Genomic DNA, 20,085 nt, shown 5'->3' on the forward strand with positions numbered 1-20,085 from the left:
ATGGCCTCATTCCTGCCCCCTGTTCTCCTGCACCCCAGCTCACCAGCACTATGTTCCCCTGCACTCTGCTCGCCTGCACCCCAGCTCACCTGCACCCTGCTCATCTGCACCCCCAGCTCACCTGCACCCCAATTCACCTGCTCCCTGCTCACCTGCACCCCAAGCTCACCTGCACCCCAACTCATCTGCTCCCTGCTTTCCTGCACCCCAGCTCACCAGCACTATGTTCCCCTGCACCCCAGCTCACCTGCACTCTGCTTGCCTGCACCCCAGCTCACCTGCACCCCAACTCACCTGCTCCCTGCTCTCCTGCACCCCAGGTCACCAGCACTATGTTCCCCTGCACCGTTTGCCTGCACCTCAGCTCACTTGCACCCTGTTTGCCTGCACCCCAGCTTGCCTGCACCGTGCTTGCCTGCACCCCAGCTCACCTGTACCCTGTTCTCCTGCATCCCAGCTCACCTGCACCCCAACTCACCCGCTCCCTGCTCTCCTGCACCCCAGCTCACCAGCACTGTTCCCCTGCACCCTGTTTGCCTGCACCTCAGCTCACTTGCACTCTGTTCTCCTGCACCCCAGCTCACCTGCACCCTGCTCTCCTGCACCCCAGCTCACCTGCACCCTGCTCTCCTGCACCCCAGCTCCTCCAACAGCAGATACAGACAATGCTGATGAGAAACCCACCAGCTGGGAAGATTTTTAAAGGCTAATGGACTTTCAACTTTTGAACCCATTCAAAGACCATTTGCCATAAAATGTGTTGACTGAACCTCTGAGGAAAATAATTATATGGTTAAAATTGTGGACATGCCCCAACTCTAAGGAAGCCTGGAAACTGATCAGTGATAGTTCCTCGTGAAAATTCCTGGCGGTTAGGAGGAGGAGGGGACGCCATTAAACAGCTAGCAGGTGTCAGAAAGGCGCTCACGGATGTAACTCCAAGTTGAATGACTTGCTGCTGGGCCCCTTCGGTTTCCTCTTAGAACCTGTGCCAAGTCTGTTACAACCAGCCGCACGGTTCCCACTGCCCAGCATGCTTCTCATCGTACTTATTGGATTACTCGGGTTCCCCAGAAATGCTCTTCAATTACTTAAGTTCTCAGGAAGCAAAACCTCTTGACTTTTCTTGGCATTTGTTCACGACTTCTTCCTCTAGGCCCCACATTTGAGGGAAAGTGTTTTCTGGAATCCCGTCTCCTGTGCAGAGCGGGAGCGGATCCCCGCCTCGGGCTGGCTCCACTTGATCCCACTGAGTCATGCCTCAGGGAGATGCCCCATCTCCAAGGGCTCCCAAGAGCCACAGTTGCTGTGAATCACCCCCCACTCCGACCCCCCACTCCGGAGCCTCTGATGGAACAGAGTCCTGAAACCTATTTGGATACAAGGATCAAAGCTCATCCCCCACCCGCGCCACGTGTTCCTATACCTCAGCGACTCGCGCTTCCAGAAATCTCTGTGGCTACATGAAAATCTAAATTTACAGCCCGATTTCTTAATCCACAGGAACATTAAGAAATCTTAATCTTTGGAAAGTCAAGAGGAGTTTTTGCTGACCCCACAGCAGCTCTGGTCCCCGTCGGGTCTGCTGCGATGAGCCTGTAGCTGTGACATTCCTGCCTTTTAATCCACCTTAGAAACCAGCCTGCGAGAGTTGAAAGTGCCATTCACTGATTCCTTTCTGACTCAGCAAGGCATTCGGAATGAAAATCAGCAAACAAATCTCCTTACAACATTTGCCCACAGGAAACTAAAACAGCTGTTTTAGGGCAGAACAAATGAAGCCAACATGTAATGACATTAAAACTGGCCAGCTCTGGGGCTGGAGAGATGGCTCAGAGGTTGAGGGCACTGACTGCTTTTCCAAAGGGCACTGACTGCTTTTCCAAAGGTGCTGGTTCAATTCCCAGCAACCACAGGGTGCCTCACAACCATCTATAATGTGATCTGATGTCCTCTTCTGGAGTGCAGGTGTGCATGCTAATACATAAATAATACATGCTAATACATAAATAAATCTACTGGTCAGCTCAATGGACAATGGTCTGGTCTACAGAGTGTGTGTTCCAGGACAACACAAAGAAACAAGAAACCCTATCTCTCCTGGTCAGCTGAAACTGCTTCTTTGTTCTTTGTCATTGAAGAATGCATCCTCACAAGCAGAGACCACTCAGACTTGGAGTAGAGTCAGGAACAGGTGTGAGATGCCATCCTGTGCCCTGGGCATTTCTGTTCTTGAGAGCAGAATAGTCTCTGATGGAGAGACTTTTCTTCACAGAAACATGGCATCAGTTCTCCAAGCTCATGCCTGTGTATCTAAAAGTCATTTCGGTCACAATTCCTCTTGCCCTCTCTGCTGTAGTGGGCAGCAATAGCACCAAGTGTGGAAAGGAAGGCGCCCTGTTCACACCAACCAGGCTCTCTAGCCACCCACTCATCTGTGTATTTATTTTGTGTCTAAATCTGTGTGTTTGCATGTGAAGGGCAGAGGTTAGCACATCTCCCCCTATCCCTCTCCATCTTATGTTTTGAAACAGGGCCTCGGTGAACCTAGAGCTCAATGGTTTGATTAGTTTGGCTGGCCAGCTGGGCCTGGATCCATTGTCTCCACACCCTCCCCAACAGTGTGGGGTTACAGATGCCTTCCCTATGTCTGAGATCAGATGATATATATAGGGAGATGATATATATATAGAGAGATGATATATATATAGAGAGATTTTATATATATATATATATATATATATATATATATATATAGAGAGAGAGAGAGAGAGAGAGAGAGAGAGAGAGAGGAGCTGAGGATCCCAACCAAGGTCCTCACTCCTTGCCTTTTAGTATAGTGTATCTCCAAAATGAGTCATCATACATAATTTGTTACCAAGCCAAAGGTCCGTACCGACTAACACGAACAAAGGCTACGGAATTCTCTGTACCTACATTGAAATGAGCTCCAGTAGGAGAGCGAGCAGCCTTTAAGAAGCATTTCTGGGCCCAGGATATTGATTGAAAAATGTCATGTATGCAGAAACTCAGTGGTTGGCCGCCCCAGAACACCTCCCAGATGTGAAGACATGGGCTCCAAGCCACAGAACCGAAGACGGCTATTAGCTCTGTCATTGACCTTCTGTGTGACCTTGAGCTGCTATAGTTCCTCAGCTGAAAGGAGTGAAATCATAGTCTCCTCCTATAGGGTTGCTCTGAGAATTAAATACAATAAAACGTATAAAGCGTTTATGTCATTGTCAATGAGCACTGTCATTGTTGTCAGAACAGAGATGAGGTTGGAAGAGCTAGTGTCCTTTCTTTCCAAAGCAGAACTCTCTAGTGTCTGTAAAAGCTATTTTTGTTGTGATAGGATTGAAGGGCTAGGACCATGTCTCCTGAACAGTGGATTCTAAGCTGCGTCCATTTGCAGGTAGAAGAGGCAGATGATTGGCTCCGGCATGGGAACCCTTGGGAGAAGTCTCGTCCTGAATTCATGCTGCCTGTGCATTTCTATGGAAGAGTAGAGCACACCCAGACTGGGACAAAGTGGGTCGACACCCAGGTAATCAGGCTCTTGTGACAAGCATTGTACTTCGCACAGCACAGTGAGCATTACACCGAGCATACAATGTACAGCACTATTGTGTGCACAATGTCAAGAATGACTTAGTGGCTGGGTACGGTGGCTCAGGCCTTTACATCCCAACATTCAGGAGGCAGAGGCAGGTGGATCTCTGTGAGTTTTGAAATAGAGTGATGTCTTGTGTGTCTCAAAGCAGAGTGAGATTATAAAATAAGCATGCTTGTCCTCTTTGATCTGCCCACTCTTTTAGGAGATTAAAGGCACTGTGGCCAACACGGAAATGACTTCCCTGAGATGAGCTGGTTCACCAGGGTCTTTTTTGCAATCAGCTTGCTGAGATTAGCCAGCTCCGTAGTACCTCACACAATTAGCCCTCTGGATGCTTAGCTCTCAGATTTTAGGAAAGTTCTTGATACCAAGGCAGAGTAATTTTCAATGCTTTTTCTCACTCCATCAATGTATGTTGTAGTACTGTAGTTTTCAAAAGATGACCAAGGAAGGCTTCAGCTGATCTCACAGCCAGGGTACCGTGCCAGGTCAGCGGTGCTGCTGTTCCTTCAAGGGCACTTCCTCTGGAATGAGTCTTTGTCCCACCTTGTACGTGGCCTTGTCACTGTCTGGTGGCATCTATGATTCCTTGGCAGCATATTTTCTGGTAAATGATCCTGTCCTCTTTTGGGCTGTCTTGTCCAATCAGCAAAGCTTCACTTGATATATTTGCTTAATAAGGGTGGTCTCGGGATGGTTGTTATCTTGGGTGCTCTTCAAAACCCTAGGGAAAACCAACTGAAATATTGCCCTTACATGTGGAATGTCGTGACCTGCTTTCCCATACCTGGCTTCTGGCTGACTTCTTTTTGTAACTACTGGTTTATTTTGCTAATCCTTAAGGAGATATTCAAAGTTTAGGAAAACAAGACTTTAAAAAATGAAGCTAAGTCCCTGCTTTGCTTATTTTCTTTTGGTTTTCATATTGGTTAAATATCTGGCCACAGTCTAAGTTGCATTTGGTCACAAATGCTGCCATGTGAAATGTAAACAGACCAGCTAATCCACTCTCAAGAAACTGTACATGTATTTGGCATTAACTGGTATGTGGTATAGAGTTTTATGCCTGCAATTTCATTAGCTTCTGATCTATGCAAAATTATCAGCTTACATAATCAGTGTCAGAAGCATTCCATCTGGACTATGGCACCTGCTGACGGGCCAGCTTGTTTCCACAAAGCACCTCTGGATAGTCTCACAGCGAATGCAGAAATTCGAATAGAACCTACTTGCTTCTGTGTCTAGAGAAACCAGGTTATGTGCCAGAGATGGCATACACGAGCTCACCAGAGCCTTGTAGGACTTTATGGATGAGAGAGTCATCGCCTGGATCAGCCCCACATTTGTGGCTGGTGAGGTCAGAGAGCATGAGGCCAGACACGCTCTGAGCACGCAGGCGATGACTCCCAGCAAGCGGAGCTGTTTGGTGGCTTGCTATTACGTAATTCAGGTCTGCAGGGAAGTGGATGCCTGAGAGTATGAGCTGTGCTAGTGGTGGGGGGGGGAGGGGGAGGAAAAACAAAATCAGCAGGAAGAAGTGGGAGGTCGCCACGGTGCAGAGGTGCCACCTATGAAGGAGAAGGAAGGGTTCTTGAAAACGGGCTGCAGCACTGCGGCCACTGCAGCAAGTGGCCATGCCCAGGGACTAAAGCAGACCTGTTGGAAATGCTGTAGTGTTCTGAACATGTTGGAGCATCCCAGAGATGACACGCAGCCTTGGGCGAGCTATGGGGGCACTGGGGCAAACATGTTCTCTCTGAAGCCCCTGAAAGGAGATCTGAACTGCGTGTTCCTTGGACTGCCTCTGTAATGCTGGAAGGAGCAGAGGGACAAGTCTTGTTTAAACCCAGAGTCATTCCTAATCTACAAATGACCTCCTGATTGGTGACAGTTTGCTTAAAAAATGTAAAAATCTGCAGAGACCTTGCATCCTTGTGAAAGATACTCAAGTAAGAATGATTTATTACATCCAGGTCACAGTGAGTGGGCTGGACCAAATGAAGTATCCTATCCTTCCATACGATCATTCTGTCATTATCCTTCCTTGGCCTTTGATGACACAAGGAATGAAAATGGGTCATTTTTCACATGAGCTTTAAGTGCGCTGTGAAATAATTCACTTCCCTGTCTTTCTACCTGAATGGCTGTCACAAAGATGGTGCTAGATTTTTCAAGGCTGGTATCTTGAACCCAGCTCAGCTAATTATCGCCTGACTTGGCAGATCATGATTAGAGTCACTAAAATCGCTCTTTGCAACATCAAAAAAGCTGGCTAGCACAACATTTTAAATGCCATGGGGGATGTACCTCCATCACTTTTCTGTTCTATTGATTTTTTTTCAGCATCTTTGACTTCAGATGGTTGAGTGACCTACACAGAGCATGACAGCTGCCGCCCTTCAGTGGGCCACACTCATGTGCATCACGCTGCTTATACACGTTTAGTACCTCAAACCCATTTCTACCTCCTAAGTCCCATCCAGTGTCCCTACGTCAGAGCAAGAACTCAACATAGAAATGCTCTGAGGGACCAGCAATCCAGTGACCTCCCATACTCCCTCGAGTCCTGAGACACACTTCTTGGTCCTAACTTACACAATCTGAGTGTGTGATACAGCCAGGAATAGAATTCCATTGCAGCCCCAGCTGCTGTTCAACTTGCATCATCATACTCTGTGAGTAACTGCTGATGTTTAATCCCTCAGGTCGTCCTGGCTTTGCCCTATGACACCCCCGTGCCTGGGTATATGAACAATACTGTGAACACTATGCGCCTCTGGTCAGCACGAGCACCAAATGACTTTAACCTCCAAGACTGTACGTACAGCCTAGTCTCTGTCTTCTTTGTATGCTTTGCATCTTGATGTCTGGTTAGAGATGAACTGGGGTTTAAAAAAAAGAAAGCCTTGAGTTTCTGATCTTTGATCTTTAGTAAGGGAGAAGGTTATCATCATCATCATCATCATCATCATCACCATCATCATCATTAGTTTTTGAGATAGGATGTCACAATGTAGCCTTAGCTGGTCTGGACCTCACTTTGTAGACCAGGTTGGCCTTGAACACACAGAGACTGCTTGCCTCTGCCTCCCCAGTGCTGAGATTGAAAACATATGCCACCATGCCTGGCTAAACTATTATTTTTTGCTATAAGTATGGAAGACTTTTTTTTTAAGGTTTAAAAAAAACTTTTTATTGATTCTTTGTGAATTTCACATCATGCACTCCAATTCCACTCATCTCCTAGGCGAGATACATGGCTGCAGCTAGTGAGGGACAGGGCCAGCTCTCCCGCTCACTTGACCTCAGGGCTAGCTCTCCCAACTGCCACCTAGTGTGGGCGTGGGGCACAACACATTTTTTAAAAGCCAGACTTCATTCTGGCCTTGAACTCTTAAAAGTGTTAAAAGTTTATTGAGACTCTTAGATTTTTAGAAATCTTAAGAATTGTGCTTGTCAGGACATTGGATGAGATCAAAGGACGTGCTCCAACAGGGGCCTGCCTGTCTATGTACTGTTTCTCTACATTCCTTTCAGTTAATGTTGGAGACTACATCCAGGCTGTGCTGGACCGGAACCTGGCTGAGAATATCTCCAGAGTGCTCTACCCCAATGATAATGTGAGTGATGCAGGGCCAGTTTGGACAGCTTACTTCCCAGAGCTTCTCCAGTAACCTCTGAAACACATGGGCAGAATAAGCTGTGTCCCTTCTGTCTTTCCCCCTCCCAGTCAAGTAAGGGAAACAAATTTGTACAATTCATGAGATCAGATTGGTAGTTTGCTTTGACTAGTGGCCCCATCAATTGGGAAGACCCATAAATGCATTTCAAAACAGAATCTAGACATAAAAGATGAATGTAATGCTAAGAGAGACCAACTTTGTGTCGGATTGGCAAAGTTAGAATTGGGGAGATCCCCTTCCTAGTCTCTGTGTACCCTGCCTGAGGCACTGAGAGACTTCTGATGCCATGCGTGGTAGACACAGCTCTGACCAATAGCGAAGTGACCTTGCCCAGCACTGAGGGTCCAAGGGCACTGGCGGGCTGACCACCCTGTTCTTTCCCACCCCCACTGAGCCCTTGCAGGCACAACTGTGACCCTCTGTGTTTATCTCACAAATTCTGACTCATCTTTAGGACCCAAATCAAGGCTAGATTATCCATATTTCCAAACTACTATAACTTAAAATTTTTAAAGAAATTGCTCTCCTCACTATTAAAGACAGATACTTTTATTGCCAGGACTTGACCAATCCTCTAGATTAATAAGTTCTCATCATAGGCAGGGTCGTGGTGCTTTTTATTATCTTAGAACAATACCTTCATTGTAAATTGTATAGTGATATGTACTATTAGAAAAAAAATTAAGCAAGCTAGGCATGGTGGCACATGCCTGTAATCCCAGCACTTGGGAGGCAGAGGTCAGCGGATCTCTGTGAGTTTGAGGCCAGCCTGGTCTACAAATCGAGTCCAGGACAGCCAAGGCTACATAAAGAAACCCTGCCTTAAAAACAAAACAAAACAATAACAATAACAAAAAAGAAAACAGGAAAAATTAAGCTATATAAACCGAAGAAAGTTTTAGAAAATGTAATTCTACCATCTAGAAAGTCTCATTGGTATTACCATCACAGACAATCTTATTTTAATGACTAAATTACAATTTCCTTGATTTTTAACAAGCATATGGATGCTTGGACAGGCAAGCAGTCACCCATTTCCATGAAACTATAACTTCAGGAAAACCAGCATAAGGATATTTCTACTTTATGTTTCCATGCCCACAATTGTTTGTTTGATCCCCCACTAGTAAAGACAAACATAAGGCTAGTTTCCTCGCATCCGCTCACTGCTGTCACAGAAACTTCTCCATCTCCCTGGGCTCCTCAGTATTCACTAGGTGTAAATTCATGTCCCTCCCCATCGCCCAGAGGGCTTGGGCTTATCTCCCATCTGAGGTCATTGTTTCTAGGCTCCCACGTCTCTCAGTTCTGGATTGGCTCACCATTTCCTGTAGTTCTCCCAGACCTCCTGGGAACTGGCATTTGTGAGCCGAGTTTTCCTGGGACCTTGGGTGTCTCGAAAGCATTTGCATCCTGGCCTGATGGTTCGCCTGGATCAGAACAGATCCTACTTCTATTGAGTTTTATTTTTGCTGACAACAAGTCCAGCGTAGTTTTGATCGGGTCAGTTCATGTGAATGATCAGTTGGTGCCGGTGGAATGAAGAGCAGCTGTCTGTGTTCTGCACTCTGATTGGGAGAAGACTCAAGCCCGCCAACACTCAGACGTCAGCATTCACTTACTGTCCACTCGCCACATTTTTCAATAGGAGATCATCGGCACCCGGCCCTCACTGTCCCGTCCACTGGAGACTTACCATCTCCTACAAATCCTGCTCCTGTCTGAGTTAAGAAAGGAGATGGTTCAACTGCAGGATCTCTGGTGGTCCAGGATCAGCTGTCCCTTAGGCAGCTCTAGCATGATCTTTTCTCTCCACCTGTATCCCTACTTTCAAAGGCGTTAGTGCTGCCAGTTTCTGAGCATCCCCTGTCCCAGTGGGGGAGCTCTGATATATAAACCAAAGTGCCTCGTGGCTCTTCACTACCAGGGCGACAGTTGGCTTTTCTTGAGTCTTCTGGCTGGATCTCCAAACTGTTTCTCAACCGTCAGAAGATGTCTCTACTGGGCTGGAGAGATGGCTCACCAGTTAACACCGGGCACTGCTCTTGCAGAGGACCTGAGTTTTGTTCCCTTACCCACCATCAGGTTATACCACCTGGAATTCCAACTCCAGGGAATCCGATGCCCTTGTCTGGTCTCTGAGGGTAGTGCATTTGACTGTGCACTGGCACTGGCACACAGGATTAAATTATATTTAAAGAAATAAAACTATATCAAGTAATATTTTTTTAAAAAGTGTTAGACTGTCTCTCCTAGCCTCATTATCTTTTGTCAGAACACACACACACACACACACACACACACACACACACACACACACACACACACACACACACACGGGCCCTTGATTGTCAGTGCAACAGGCTTCCAGGGGAGCAAAGGCTGATGCTTGTTCATTCTCTCTGCCACCTCTCCCCAGACATCAGGCAGGGGACCCTGACCACATTTGTGTCTCAGCCCCACTGTGACCTACTCTCACTCAGTTTTCCTGGCTTGAAGTTTTTCGAAGGGAAAGAGTTGAGGCTGAAACAGGAGTACTTTGTGGTGGCTGCGACCCTGCAGGATGTCATCCGCCGTTTCAAGGCCTCCAAGTTCGGCTGCAAGGAAGGCGTGGGAACCGTGTTCGAAGCCTTTCCAGATCAGGTGAGTGTGCAGACCAGCGCCTCTCACCCTCCTTAACGCTGCAGCCCTGTAATACAGCTCCTCATGCTGTGGTGACGCTCAGCCAAGCCCTACAGTTATTGTGTTGCTATTCATAACTGTAATTTTACCACTGTTATGGATCATAATGTAAGTATCTGATATGCAGGATACGTGATATTCAACCCCTGTGAAAGGGTTGTTCAATCCCCAAGGGAGTCCCGGCCCACAGGTTGAGAACCCCTAGTTCAGAGTGTAGCCACAGGTAAGGCCCACAGGGGAGGATTTCCATCCGATTCACCCTTTCCCAGTGCTCAGGAATTAGGCAGGCAGAGTACATGTTTTACTCGAGTGTTTCCCAGGAGGTGGGAGTTTTGCTTAGTGCTTCTTCCAGATGTTTGTGAGGACAGGAAGCCAGACGCTGGGCCACCAGTCACCTTCACATTCGTGTCTTTTCTCTACCCAGGTAGCCATTCAGCTGAACGACACGCACCCTGCGCTCGCCATCCCTGAGCTCATGAGGATTTTCGTGGATATTGAAAAGCTGCCCTGGTCCAAGGTCTGGTTTGTTTGTCTTTAACCCATTGAGAAGATCTGGGCCCTGATGCTAACATGTCTCCGTCCTTAGCATTTCACATGAGTGCTAAGGGAGACGCAAGCCACTGCAGCAGGAGACAGGCCAGTAGCTGCCTTAAGGATTATGTCATGTTGAACATATTTTGTTTAATCAAATAATGTGAAATTAAATTTTCTATCACCAGAAAGACTGGTAATTAAAAGCACCCCCCTATAGCTTTGAGAGCCAGCATTTTACATGGACGCATGCTTGTGTGTAGAGGCCAGAGGACCAGCTTGGGTGTTGTCTCTCAGGGGCCATCCATTTTGTGTTTTGAGACAAAGGCTCATCAAATAGGTTAGGATCCTCCTGCCTCTGTCTCTCCAGTGCTTTTGCTGTTTTATGTGAGTGCTAGGATCAAACTCAGGTCCTCATGCCGTGAGGTGCTGGGAGTCAGAAATGTAAACATATTTCGTGCCTGCTAAATGGTACTTAAGGTTTTATTCACCTACTTTGAGCATTTGATATTTAACAAATAAAAGGCAAGTGATGGCAGTAGAGCAGCTTATCAGGATGCTGTCTAAAATCTTTTTCCCCCCCTTGGGTTTTCGAGACAGGGTCTCTCTGTGTAGCCTTGGCTGTCCTGGACTCACTTTGTAGACCAGACTCACCTTGAACTCACAGTGATCCGCCTGCCTCTGCCTCCCAAGTGCTGGGATTAAAGGCGTGTGCCACCACCGCCCAGCACTGTCTAAAATCTCATCAGTTTTATATTTTCCTTCCCCGAAAAAATAAAGTATAATACTATTACCTGGACCATTAGGAGACTCGGCGGACTCCGGTGTGCCTGACTGTGCACCTTCAGAAACACCTGTGGCACACAGTGGGCCCTGAGAGTCACTTGGCTCTCCAGAGGTGTGCACCGGTGGGACAGCCACTGACCCTCTCTTCCCGCAGGCCTGGGAGATCACGAAGAAGACCTTCGCCTACACCAACCACACAGTGCTCCCGGAGGCCCTGGAGCGCTGGCCAGTGGAGCTGGTGGAAAAGCTGCTGCCTCGACACTTGGAGATCATTTATGAGATCAATCAGAAGCATTTGGATGTAAGTCCTCACCTCTCAGGAGAACGTGGCTGTAATGTCACATGGCCACAGTGAGCTCCCTTCCTAAATGGGGCCTTGGCATCTTTTAGTCACTGGTAAAAGTGCTCAAGTGTGAGAGGGGTCCTGTTAAACCCGTGTTCTTGAACGTGTAAAATGGGGGGCTGGCATCTCCACAACTAGCTCTGCCTCTCTGGGAAGGTTTCTTCAGAGATTTTGCTCAGGGCGTGAGTAGCATCCCAGGGATGCTGCTGCTGCTGCTGCTGCTTTTTCTTCTCCTTCTCCTTCTCCTTCTCCTTTTCCTTCTCATCCTCCTCCTCCTCCTCCTTCTTCTTCTTCTTGTGGTTTTCGGTTTTTTTGAGACAAGGTTTCTCTTTGTGGCCTTGGCTGTCCTGGACTGACTTTGTAGACCAAGGCTGGCCTTGAACTCACAGAGATCCACTCGCCTCTGCCTCCCCAAGTGCTGGGATTACAGGCCTGTGCCCTGGCTCCCAGGGCTACTTTAAAACCCCAGTGGCCAGCACCATCTGTGTCTTCCTTTGCCTAGAGAATCGTGGCTTTGTTTCCTAAAGACATCGACCGCATGCGGAGGATGTCTCTGATCGAAGAGGAAGGAGGCAAAAGGATCAACATGGCCCACCTCTGCATCGTGGGCTGCCATGCAGTGAACGGTGTAGCAAAGATCCACTCAGACATCGTGAAGACACAAGTGTGAGTGATGATGCTGGAACCGTGGGCCTAACCCAGATCCACGTTACTTAACCAGGTTCTGCTTACAGATGGGAAATAGCCTGGGAAATGCTTTCAAGTATTGTCTTAAAGACAGAGAACTGTTTTCTTTAAAGAAAAGACAGACACAAATGCCTTCTTCCTCGTACCTTCCTAATTATAGATTTATGAGCAAAAACTAACTATTCTGCTGGGGTGGGGGGGGGCGGGGAAATTTGGTATATGTGTCACAGCCAGGATGTCAGATGGAGGGGACTAGATTTGGGGCAATTGTTTTGAATTGCAAATGAACCTCTTCTATTTAAAATGACAGTCATAGCTGCCGCCAAGACCTCCCTTCACCTTTATTTGATTTTTCTGAGCCCACACTTGGCTTCTTGAATACAACTCAGAACTTTACCCAGCACTCAGGAACCTGCCCGTTTCAGCCAGAGTCAGCGGCGTGTCGCTTTTATCTCCAGATTCAAGGACTTCAGTGAGCTTGAACCAGACAAGTTCCAGAATAAAACCAACGGGATTACCCCGAGGCGCTGGCTCTTACTCTGCAACCCAGGCCTGGCTGACTTGATAGCGGAGGTAAGAGGAGTAGCTGGGCGGAAGTGGGGGGGGAGGGCGGGGAGGGGGGGGGAGGGCGGGTGGGAATAGGGGAAGGCAAATGAAGGGAGAGAGAGACGGCAGATCCTACTTGTGGCAGAGCTGGCTTGAGTAAAGTGACTCATGGGGTTGTGCAGGAACATCTAGATTTTATTGGAGTTTCATTTTTTAGTTATGTGTTTAAGGAAGGAGTGTAAGTGTGGGTGCAGGTGCCCTTGGGGGCCAGGATAGGGGTCACATCTCCTGAAGCTGGAATTACAGCCAGTTGTGAGCCTGCCCCAATGGGTGCTGGGAACCGAACTTGGGTCCCCTGCAAGAACAGTCTGTGCTCTTAACCACTGAGCCATCCCTTCGTCCCTCCATCTTGAAATTCTTCAATTTTGAACAAGGGCCACACGAATAACACAGCTAGTCGTGGCCAAAAGTATCTATGTGACACAGATGGAGTAGGGTGTCCGCTAGTGATGAAGGCTAACAAAGCTCACAAACAAAACAGAACCTGGGTTCTTGGTCACCCACGTATGAAGATGTCTTATACTTAAAGTTCTTCCCACACAGCATGTCTGGCTTCTTTCGTGAGTGAAAACAAACCGTAGTGTGACCTGCTGGGTGTGAGAGCCACTTACCACACACTGGTTAAAAACCTGCTATGATGTGTTTCATTGCTGTCTCAAATTAAGATCACCTTTCCCTTTAAATTGACAGAAAATTGGAGAAGACTACGTGAAAGACCTGAGCCAGCTCACAAAGCTCCACAGCTTCACGAATGATGACATCTTCCTCCGGGAAATAGCCAAAGTGAAACAGGTGAGACCTCCAGGCACCGGTCCCCACCCTCACCTTGGAGCTGAGGTTTTGGGGCCCACGCAGACACCCAACGCTTCCAAGCGAGGAGGGCTCTAGCCTGTTCACTCTCCGCAGGAAAACAAGTTGAAATTCTCCCAGTTCCTGGAAAAGGAGTACAAGGTGAAGATCAACCCGTCCTCCATGTTTGACGTCCATGTGAAGCGCATCCACGAGTACAAGCGGCAGCTGCTGAACTGCCTGCACGTGATCACCATGTACAATCGTGAGTCTCCCTGGAGCACGGCCCCTCCCACACCACCCTGGAGCACGGCCCCTCCCACACCACCCTGGAGCCCCCTCTCAGGGGTGGAAGCGGTACCCTCGAGGTGGGCCCCACCCCCTCCACACTGGTCATCTTTCTTTCCCGTCTGTATCCATCTTTTTAAGGCATCAAGAAAGACCCTAAGAAGTTCTTTGTGCCAAGGACAGTCATAATCGGCGGCAAAGTAAGTCGGCTGAATTTCATGGGGGCTTACGGGCTCTTGGCTATGTGCCTCCCCTCATCAATGGGGCCTCCTCTCCACACCTTGCTGTTCTTCCCCAAGGCGGCCCCAGGATACCACATGGCCAAAATGATCATTAAGCTGATCACCTCTGTGGCGGAAGTGGTGAACAATGACCCCATGGTCGGCAGCAAGTTGAAAGTCATCTTCTTGGAGAACTACAGAGTCTCTCTGGCTGAAAAAGGTAGTCTCATCACTGCAAGGTATGGGGGGCGAGGAGGGGAGGGACAGGGCAAGATCCGGGCTTGCTCTGAGTGGAAAGGGGGCAGTTGACTCCAGGGAGCTATCAACACATTAGAAGGCAAAATAAGACGGCTTCTACGATGACCCAAGTGGCCTGTGAGGTGGGTGTCACGTGATCACATTTGCAAGTGCCTGCTTCCGCCAGCTGGGGAGCCTGGGATGGTGGAGATGCTGGAGTTTGGCCATGATCCTCTGCTAAAGGGAGTAAAGGTCATCAGTTGCCAGGCCAGGTTTTGCAAGCAAACATCAGCTCCCGCCTCCCTCACAGATGATGGCCCTCTGATCACTGCATGGGAGGAAGGGCTGTCATCTGTTCCTGTTGTGACAGCAAATGAGGACAGACATGACCCTGCCAAAACACGAGGCTTAGATGTGCACTCAAGAATCAAACACAGAGTTCCCACACAGGGGCGGGCAGGCAGGGAGCCAGTGTCCCTTTTTTTTTTTTTACCACTGGGACCTTTGTTTATTCACAACTCATACTGGCAGAGAAGTCACCCACCAGTCACTGCCAACTGTGTAGTCACCTACTTCCCAGATTGGAAAAAAAGTGAAAGTCACCTTTCTCTATGTGGCATTTTGGGGTCCGGTGGGGTTACTGCTTAAATGCATAAAGAGGAAAGAGCCAGGTTCCTAAAATTACAAATGAGTACACATCACATCCACAAATAAGCTCTCAGAATAAGCAAACCCGTGTGGTGAAGGAGCTTGGAGGTTCAGGCAGATCTGATCTGGGTGTGCCTCAGACTGTAGGGGCAGAGCTTGAATGTCTATCCCCAGGCACAAAGCACCTCAGTTGCGGTGGCAGTGAAAGGAGCATGAGAAGAAGTGGGACAATTCAGCCCCTTGCCAAAAAACAAACAAACAAACAAAAGCAGAAAAAAAAAAAAGAGTCAAGGGGGTTGCAATTGTTTTAGAAAGCTGAAGAAACAGAAATGGAGAGGAGAAAGATAATGTCCCATTTATAGCTCAGAGCAAGTAGACACTCTCTTTTACAGTTATAGAACAGGAGAGCGTGGTTTAACAGGAGGTACATAGTGCATCCCAAATAGGCACAGTAGCTGCCTGGGTCATGGAGAAAGTGAGAGCCGCCCTTCTTTACCACTAGAGGCGTACCTGGGTACGCACATATTCAGCATCAACAACAGGCCAGCTAGGTCAATGCTCACGTTAGAGTAAGGATCCAGGCAGGAAGAAGCACCGTACTGACATGGCCCGCTCTCAGTCATTCCAGCCACAGATCTGTCGGAGCAGATCTCCACTGCGGGCACGGAAGCCTCCGGGACAGGCAACATGAAGTTCATGCTGAATGGGGCCCTGACCATCGGGACGATGGATGGGGCCAATGTGGAAATGGCAGAGGAAGCCGGGGAAGAGAACCTGTTCATCTTCGGCATGAGGGTGGACGATGTGGCCGCCTTGGACAAGAAAGGGTAAGAGAGCCATTCCCCTCCCCCTTGGTTGGTGACCCCCACGAAGGGACATTATCTCCAAGGGTTTACTCCTCATGCAGGCATCCCATTGAGACCTGGTCTCGTGAGATGTAGAGACAGAACATCTCCCATGAGAGGGCAGGACCTCCTAGCCACAGGGTAGGAGCCTTAGCTACCCAGCCAGTGTAACTAAAGGATGCTTAGAGCAGGTGCATGGAGAAGTTGCCCATAGTTGCCAGCCACGGCAGCTCAGTGAGCCATCCAGCTTCCTCGGTCTGGGATTTTTACTTTGCTCAAAAGACAACAAAGCAATATAGAATTGGGTGTTTTGTCACATTAAACCATACCTGGTGCTCCTTTAAGACAGTGGTTCTCAACCCGTGAGTCACAACCCCTTTGAGTTTGAATGACCCTTTCATAGGGGTCACCTAAGACCATCAGAAAATGAAGATATTTACATTATTATTCACGACAGTAGCAAAGTTGCAGTTATGAAGTAGCAATGAAATAATTTTATGGTTGGGGGCTCACATCAACATGAGAAGCTACATTAAAGGGCCCCAGCTTTAGGAAGGTTGAGAATCACTGCTTCAAGACCCTCTGAATGATGGACCAAAACAAAGCGGAGGGTAAGCAGAGATGTGTCCCAGCAGCATGTGTTCTCGTTTAATATCTAGTTGAGTTTCTTAACCTGAGTTCAAGCCAGAACCCAAAGGAGCCCCAGGAAATTCAGAGGATGTTAAATATACGTTCTGACTCTTAGAAGTAAGTTTCACTCAGTAGCATCAAATTTTATGAATCTGTGGGTTCAAAGAAAACAGCTAGTTCCCAAAACACCAGGCTGTTTTGAGCCCTAGTCTGCTTTAAACTAAATCTTCCTAGACTCTTCATCATCTACCATTCTTAATGCTTTTGACTATAAGGAAAAAGAGTCTCTTGGGAGGAGGTCAATTAGAATCTAGTTAGAAAGATAATTTATACCCTGGTTAAAAATCTATAATGATTTCCATAAATGCTGGTGTTTCTATGTGTATTTTACAGCAAATGAGATATCTGCTGTTCTGTGCATCAGACACAATAGCAAGGCCTTTCCCCTCATCACCCACCCACTCTTTGCGACAGGTATGAGGCAAAAGAATATTACGAGGCCCTCCCAGAACTGAAGCTCGTCATCGACCAAATCAACAATGGCTTCTTTTCTCCCAATCAGCCTGACCTCTTCAAGGACATCATCAACATGTTATTTTATCATGACAGGTGAGTTACGACAAGATATGATTTGGAGCATGAAAGTGGGACACAAGCCTCTCTAACTAGCAGCAACTCGCAATTTAGCACGGACCTATGATCTGATTAGCTATCTAAGCTTGGGGGTGGGGCATCCTTCGCAAATGCTTAAGGCTTGAGAATTAGACTCAAATCTTGTGTTCCTTCTCTCCACTGGTATGTTCAACCCTCACACGCATGCACATGATGACGTATTTGCATAAGGGAACCCCTAACAGGTAAGTGTTCTTACTGGTAAGCCAGGCACGCTTGACGTAAGCAAAGATAAGTTCAAGTGGACTCCCTGTTAATGAAGCTCTTCTGTTTGTTTTTCTTCCAACTTCGCACATGCAAAAACAAAAACAGATTCAAAGTCTTTGCAGACTACGAAGCCTATGTCAAGTGTCAAGAAAAAGTCAGTCAGCTGTATATGGTGAGTATGTCATGGATTTTAAACAGTTTTGCTATGAGCTGGGCCTGGTGGCCTGCGCCTTCAGTCCCAGCACTTGGGAGGCAGAGGCCAGTGGGTGGTCTCTGTGAGTTCGAGGCTAGCCACGTCTACAATCAAGTTCCAGGACAGCAAGGGCTACACACAGAGAAACTTTATCTCAAAAACAAAACGAAACAAAAAGTTTGCTATAGCTCATTAGTTGTTTTGTTTTTATGAAATCCAAATAACAGGGCCCTACTGACCAGTCAAACCTAGCAAAGTACCAGCAAACCCTCCCGCAGTACCACCAAAGGGAAAATAAAGAAGAGATAGAAAGCAAAGGAGAGAACTTTCCAGATGTTCAGATCAAAATCTGACTTTTTTTCTAGTTTACAAGACACACGGGGAGGGCTATTCCAGAGGCTGGAATCTGGAGGCTGGAATTTCAATAACAATTGTAGGATTTTTACATTACTCTAAAGAGAAAATAGTGGCTGATGTGTATTCATCCCGCACCTACTGTGTGGCAGGCCTGTCCCAGAAGCTCAGGATATGTGCCTCAGAGGCCCGAGGAGCCTCTCTATGTTCTGCCCCCTGTAACTCCAGTTTCTTAACCAGAACTTAACCCAGTCATCAAGGCTGCTGTTTCATACCCTTCTCACAGCAATACCCAGGGGTGGGTAGAATCCTCCACTGATATTTGAAAATTTATACCAAGATTATTCTAGGCCCAAGGCCCAGTTTAGATGGAGAGGAACCAACCTGGTGTTCTTCGAAATTTGCAAAATAAATTTCTCCCCTGGCCCCAGCCTTGTGGTGAGGCCAGATGATTAGAATATAAATGTACTGAATACGTTTATAATGTATAATGTATAATATATGATTATAAAACCAGCTAGAGCCAGGTGAATAAGCTTCCACGTACAGTCATGCTTTACCAACTAGCCCTCCAGGCATGTCTTATAAAAGCGCAGAAGGGTTACCAGAGGAGCCAGCTCAGTGCTGAGACTCCATTGTTTTCCATCCCTTTCTCAAGGCAGGTGATGGGGACAGGTCAGCACCTGCCGTTACCCTCGACAGTCTGGGGGTTTTTCAATGAGATCCTCCAAAGCTCGTGCTGCTTCGCAGCCAACCCTCATCTCCTAGGTTGAGTCAGACGAATCTGCTAACAGAGCATAAACCTAGGTTTAAGCTCACAGCTGTGAGCAGCAAAGCGTCACTGGAGTTAAGTGATTCACTGGCCGCTTCCTGAACACGGGTGAGAGCAGCCCAGGCAGACCCAGGAACTGAGAGGAAAGAAGATCAGCTGCCAGGAGAAATAGAAATCCATAACAATGGGAAAGGGAAAAAAAAGTGAGCAAGGGCAAGGACCGATGTCAAGGCCAGTTAGACACAGCGGGTCTTCCATTAAAATTAAGCCCAAATCCTAAGAATGCCCATTGGGAGTGCAGCATTCCATTCATTTGTGTGTGTTCACTAGTACAAATTGCAGCTTCCTACTCTTGCCAGTAACTGCATCGCTGAGGGTTGGGAAATATGACCTGCGTGGCTAGGAAGTGTACTTGCTATCCATTTCCACTGTTGTTTTTATTTTTTATGTAGCAGTCTTCAGGCCTCAGTGGGCTGTCAGGCTCTGTTTCAGCATAGCTTAGGGTATGATGGTAGTTTAATTCTTATTTTAAATTTTTCCTAATGTGGCTGGGCATGGTGGCTGCACACGCCTGTAATCCCTCACTCAGGAAGGCAGAGGCAGGTGGATCTCTATGACTTCAAGGCCAGCCTGCTTTACAAAGAAAGTCCAGGACAGCCAGGGCTACACAGAGAAATCCTATCTCAATAAACCAAAAAGGGGGGAAAAAAAAGAAAAAGAAAAAATTCCTAATGTGTTAACAACTTTGAATAACTTCCAATAACCTCACAGAGATCCAAAGGGTGTGGGTGCGGGGAAACTGTAAGCTAAATATATTTTTATATACTTTTGTTTAAAAATGTAAGATTTTGAAATATTTTTGATTGAGAGTAAGTCCTTAGTTCGGCCTGTTTTGAAACCCCAGTGGGGCTGTGGGGACTCAGAACAAACCTATGACGCACAGGCCTTCAAAAGGAACAAGAAGAGCTAAGTGGGTCAGCCAGGCTTTCCACTGCGTTGCTAGCTAATGGTCACTGTTTCTCAAACTTTTTGAGTCAGAGGTTAAATCTCTTTGCATGTCCTCTCACAGACAGTGAATAGCAGTCCCTTTCTTCACCTGTAGCTGAGAGGTCGTTCAGCTTGCTTTTAAGATTCATATTTTATTTATGTGTCTTGTGTGCATGGATGCCAAGTGTGTACTGGTGCCCACGGAGGCCAGAGGAGGTGACTGGGTCCCTTGGAACTGGAGTTACAGGCAGTTATGAGCTACTCAGTAGGGGTGCTTTGAGCTGAACTCAGGTCCTCTAAAGACAAGT

The 20,085-nt window shown here is 47.4% G+C and overlaps 1 protein-coding gene across 1 annotated transcript in view; it reads left to right on the plus strand.

Annotated features, from left to right (window-relative positions):
• Positions 1-20,085, plus strand: part of PYGL (glycogen phosphorylase L) — a 35,736-nt gene that overhangs the window by 14,646 nt on the left and 1,005 nt on the right. The window contains exons 5-19 of the mRNA XM_084793219.1: positions 3,416-3,547; positions 6,322-6,433; positions 7,154-7,236; positions 9,799-9,942; positions 10,406-10,498; positions 11,453-11,599; positions 12,144-12,307; positions 12,787-12,901; positions 13,625-13,726; positions 13,841-13,988; positions 14,153-14,211; positions 14,311-14,452; positions 15,737-15,944; positions 17,067-17,201; positions 17,577-17,643. Coding sequence (XP_084649345.1) covers positions 3,416-3,547; positions 6,322-6,433; positions 7,154-7,236; positions 9,799-9,942; positions 10,406-10,498; positions 11,453-11,599; positions 12,144-12,307; positions 12,787-12,901; positions 13,625-13,726; positions 13,841-13,988; positions 14,153-14,211; positions 14,311-14,452; positions 15,737-15,944; positions 17,067-17,201; positions 17,577-17,643 — 1,851 coding nt within the window. The remainder of the gene's footprint in view (positions 1-3,415; positions 3,548-6,321; positions 6,434-7,153; positions 7,237-9,798; positions 9,943-10,405; positions 10,499-11,452; positions 11,600-12,143; positions 12,308-12,786; positions 12,902-13,624; positions 13,727-13,840; positions 13,989-14,152; positions 14,212-14,310; positions 14,453-15,736; positions 15,945-17,066; positions 17,202-17,576; positions 17,644-20,085) is intronic.

This window comes from Acomys minous (genome assembly GCF_964271855.1).
Source record: "Acomys minous genome assembly, chromosome: 8".
In the NCBI taxonomy this organism is placed as follows: Eukaryota; Metazoa; Chordata; class Mammalia; order Rodentia; family Muridae; genus Acomys; species Acomys minous.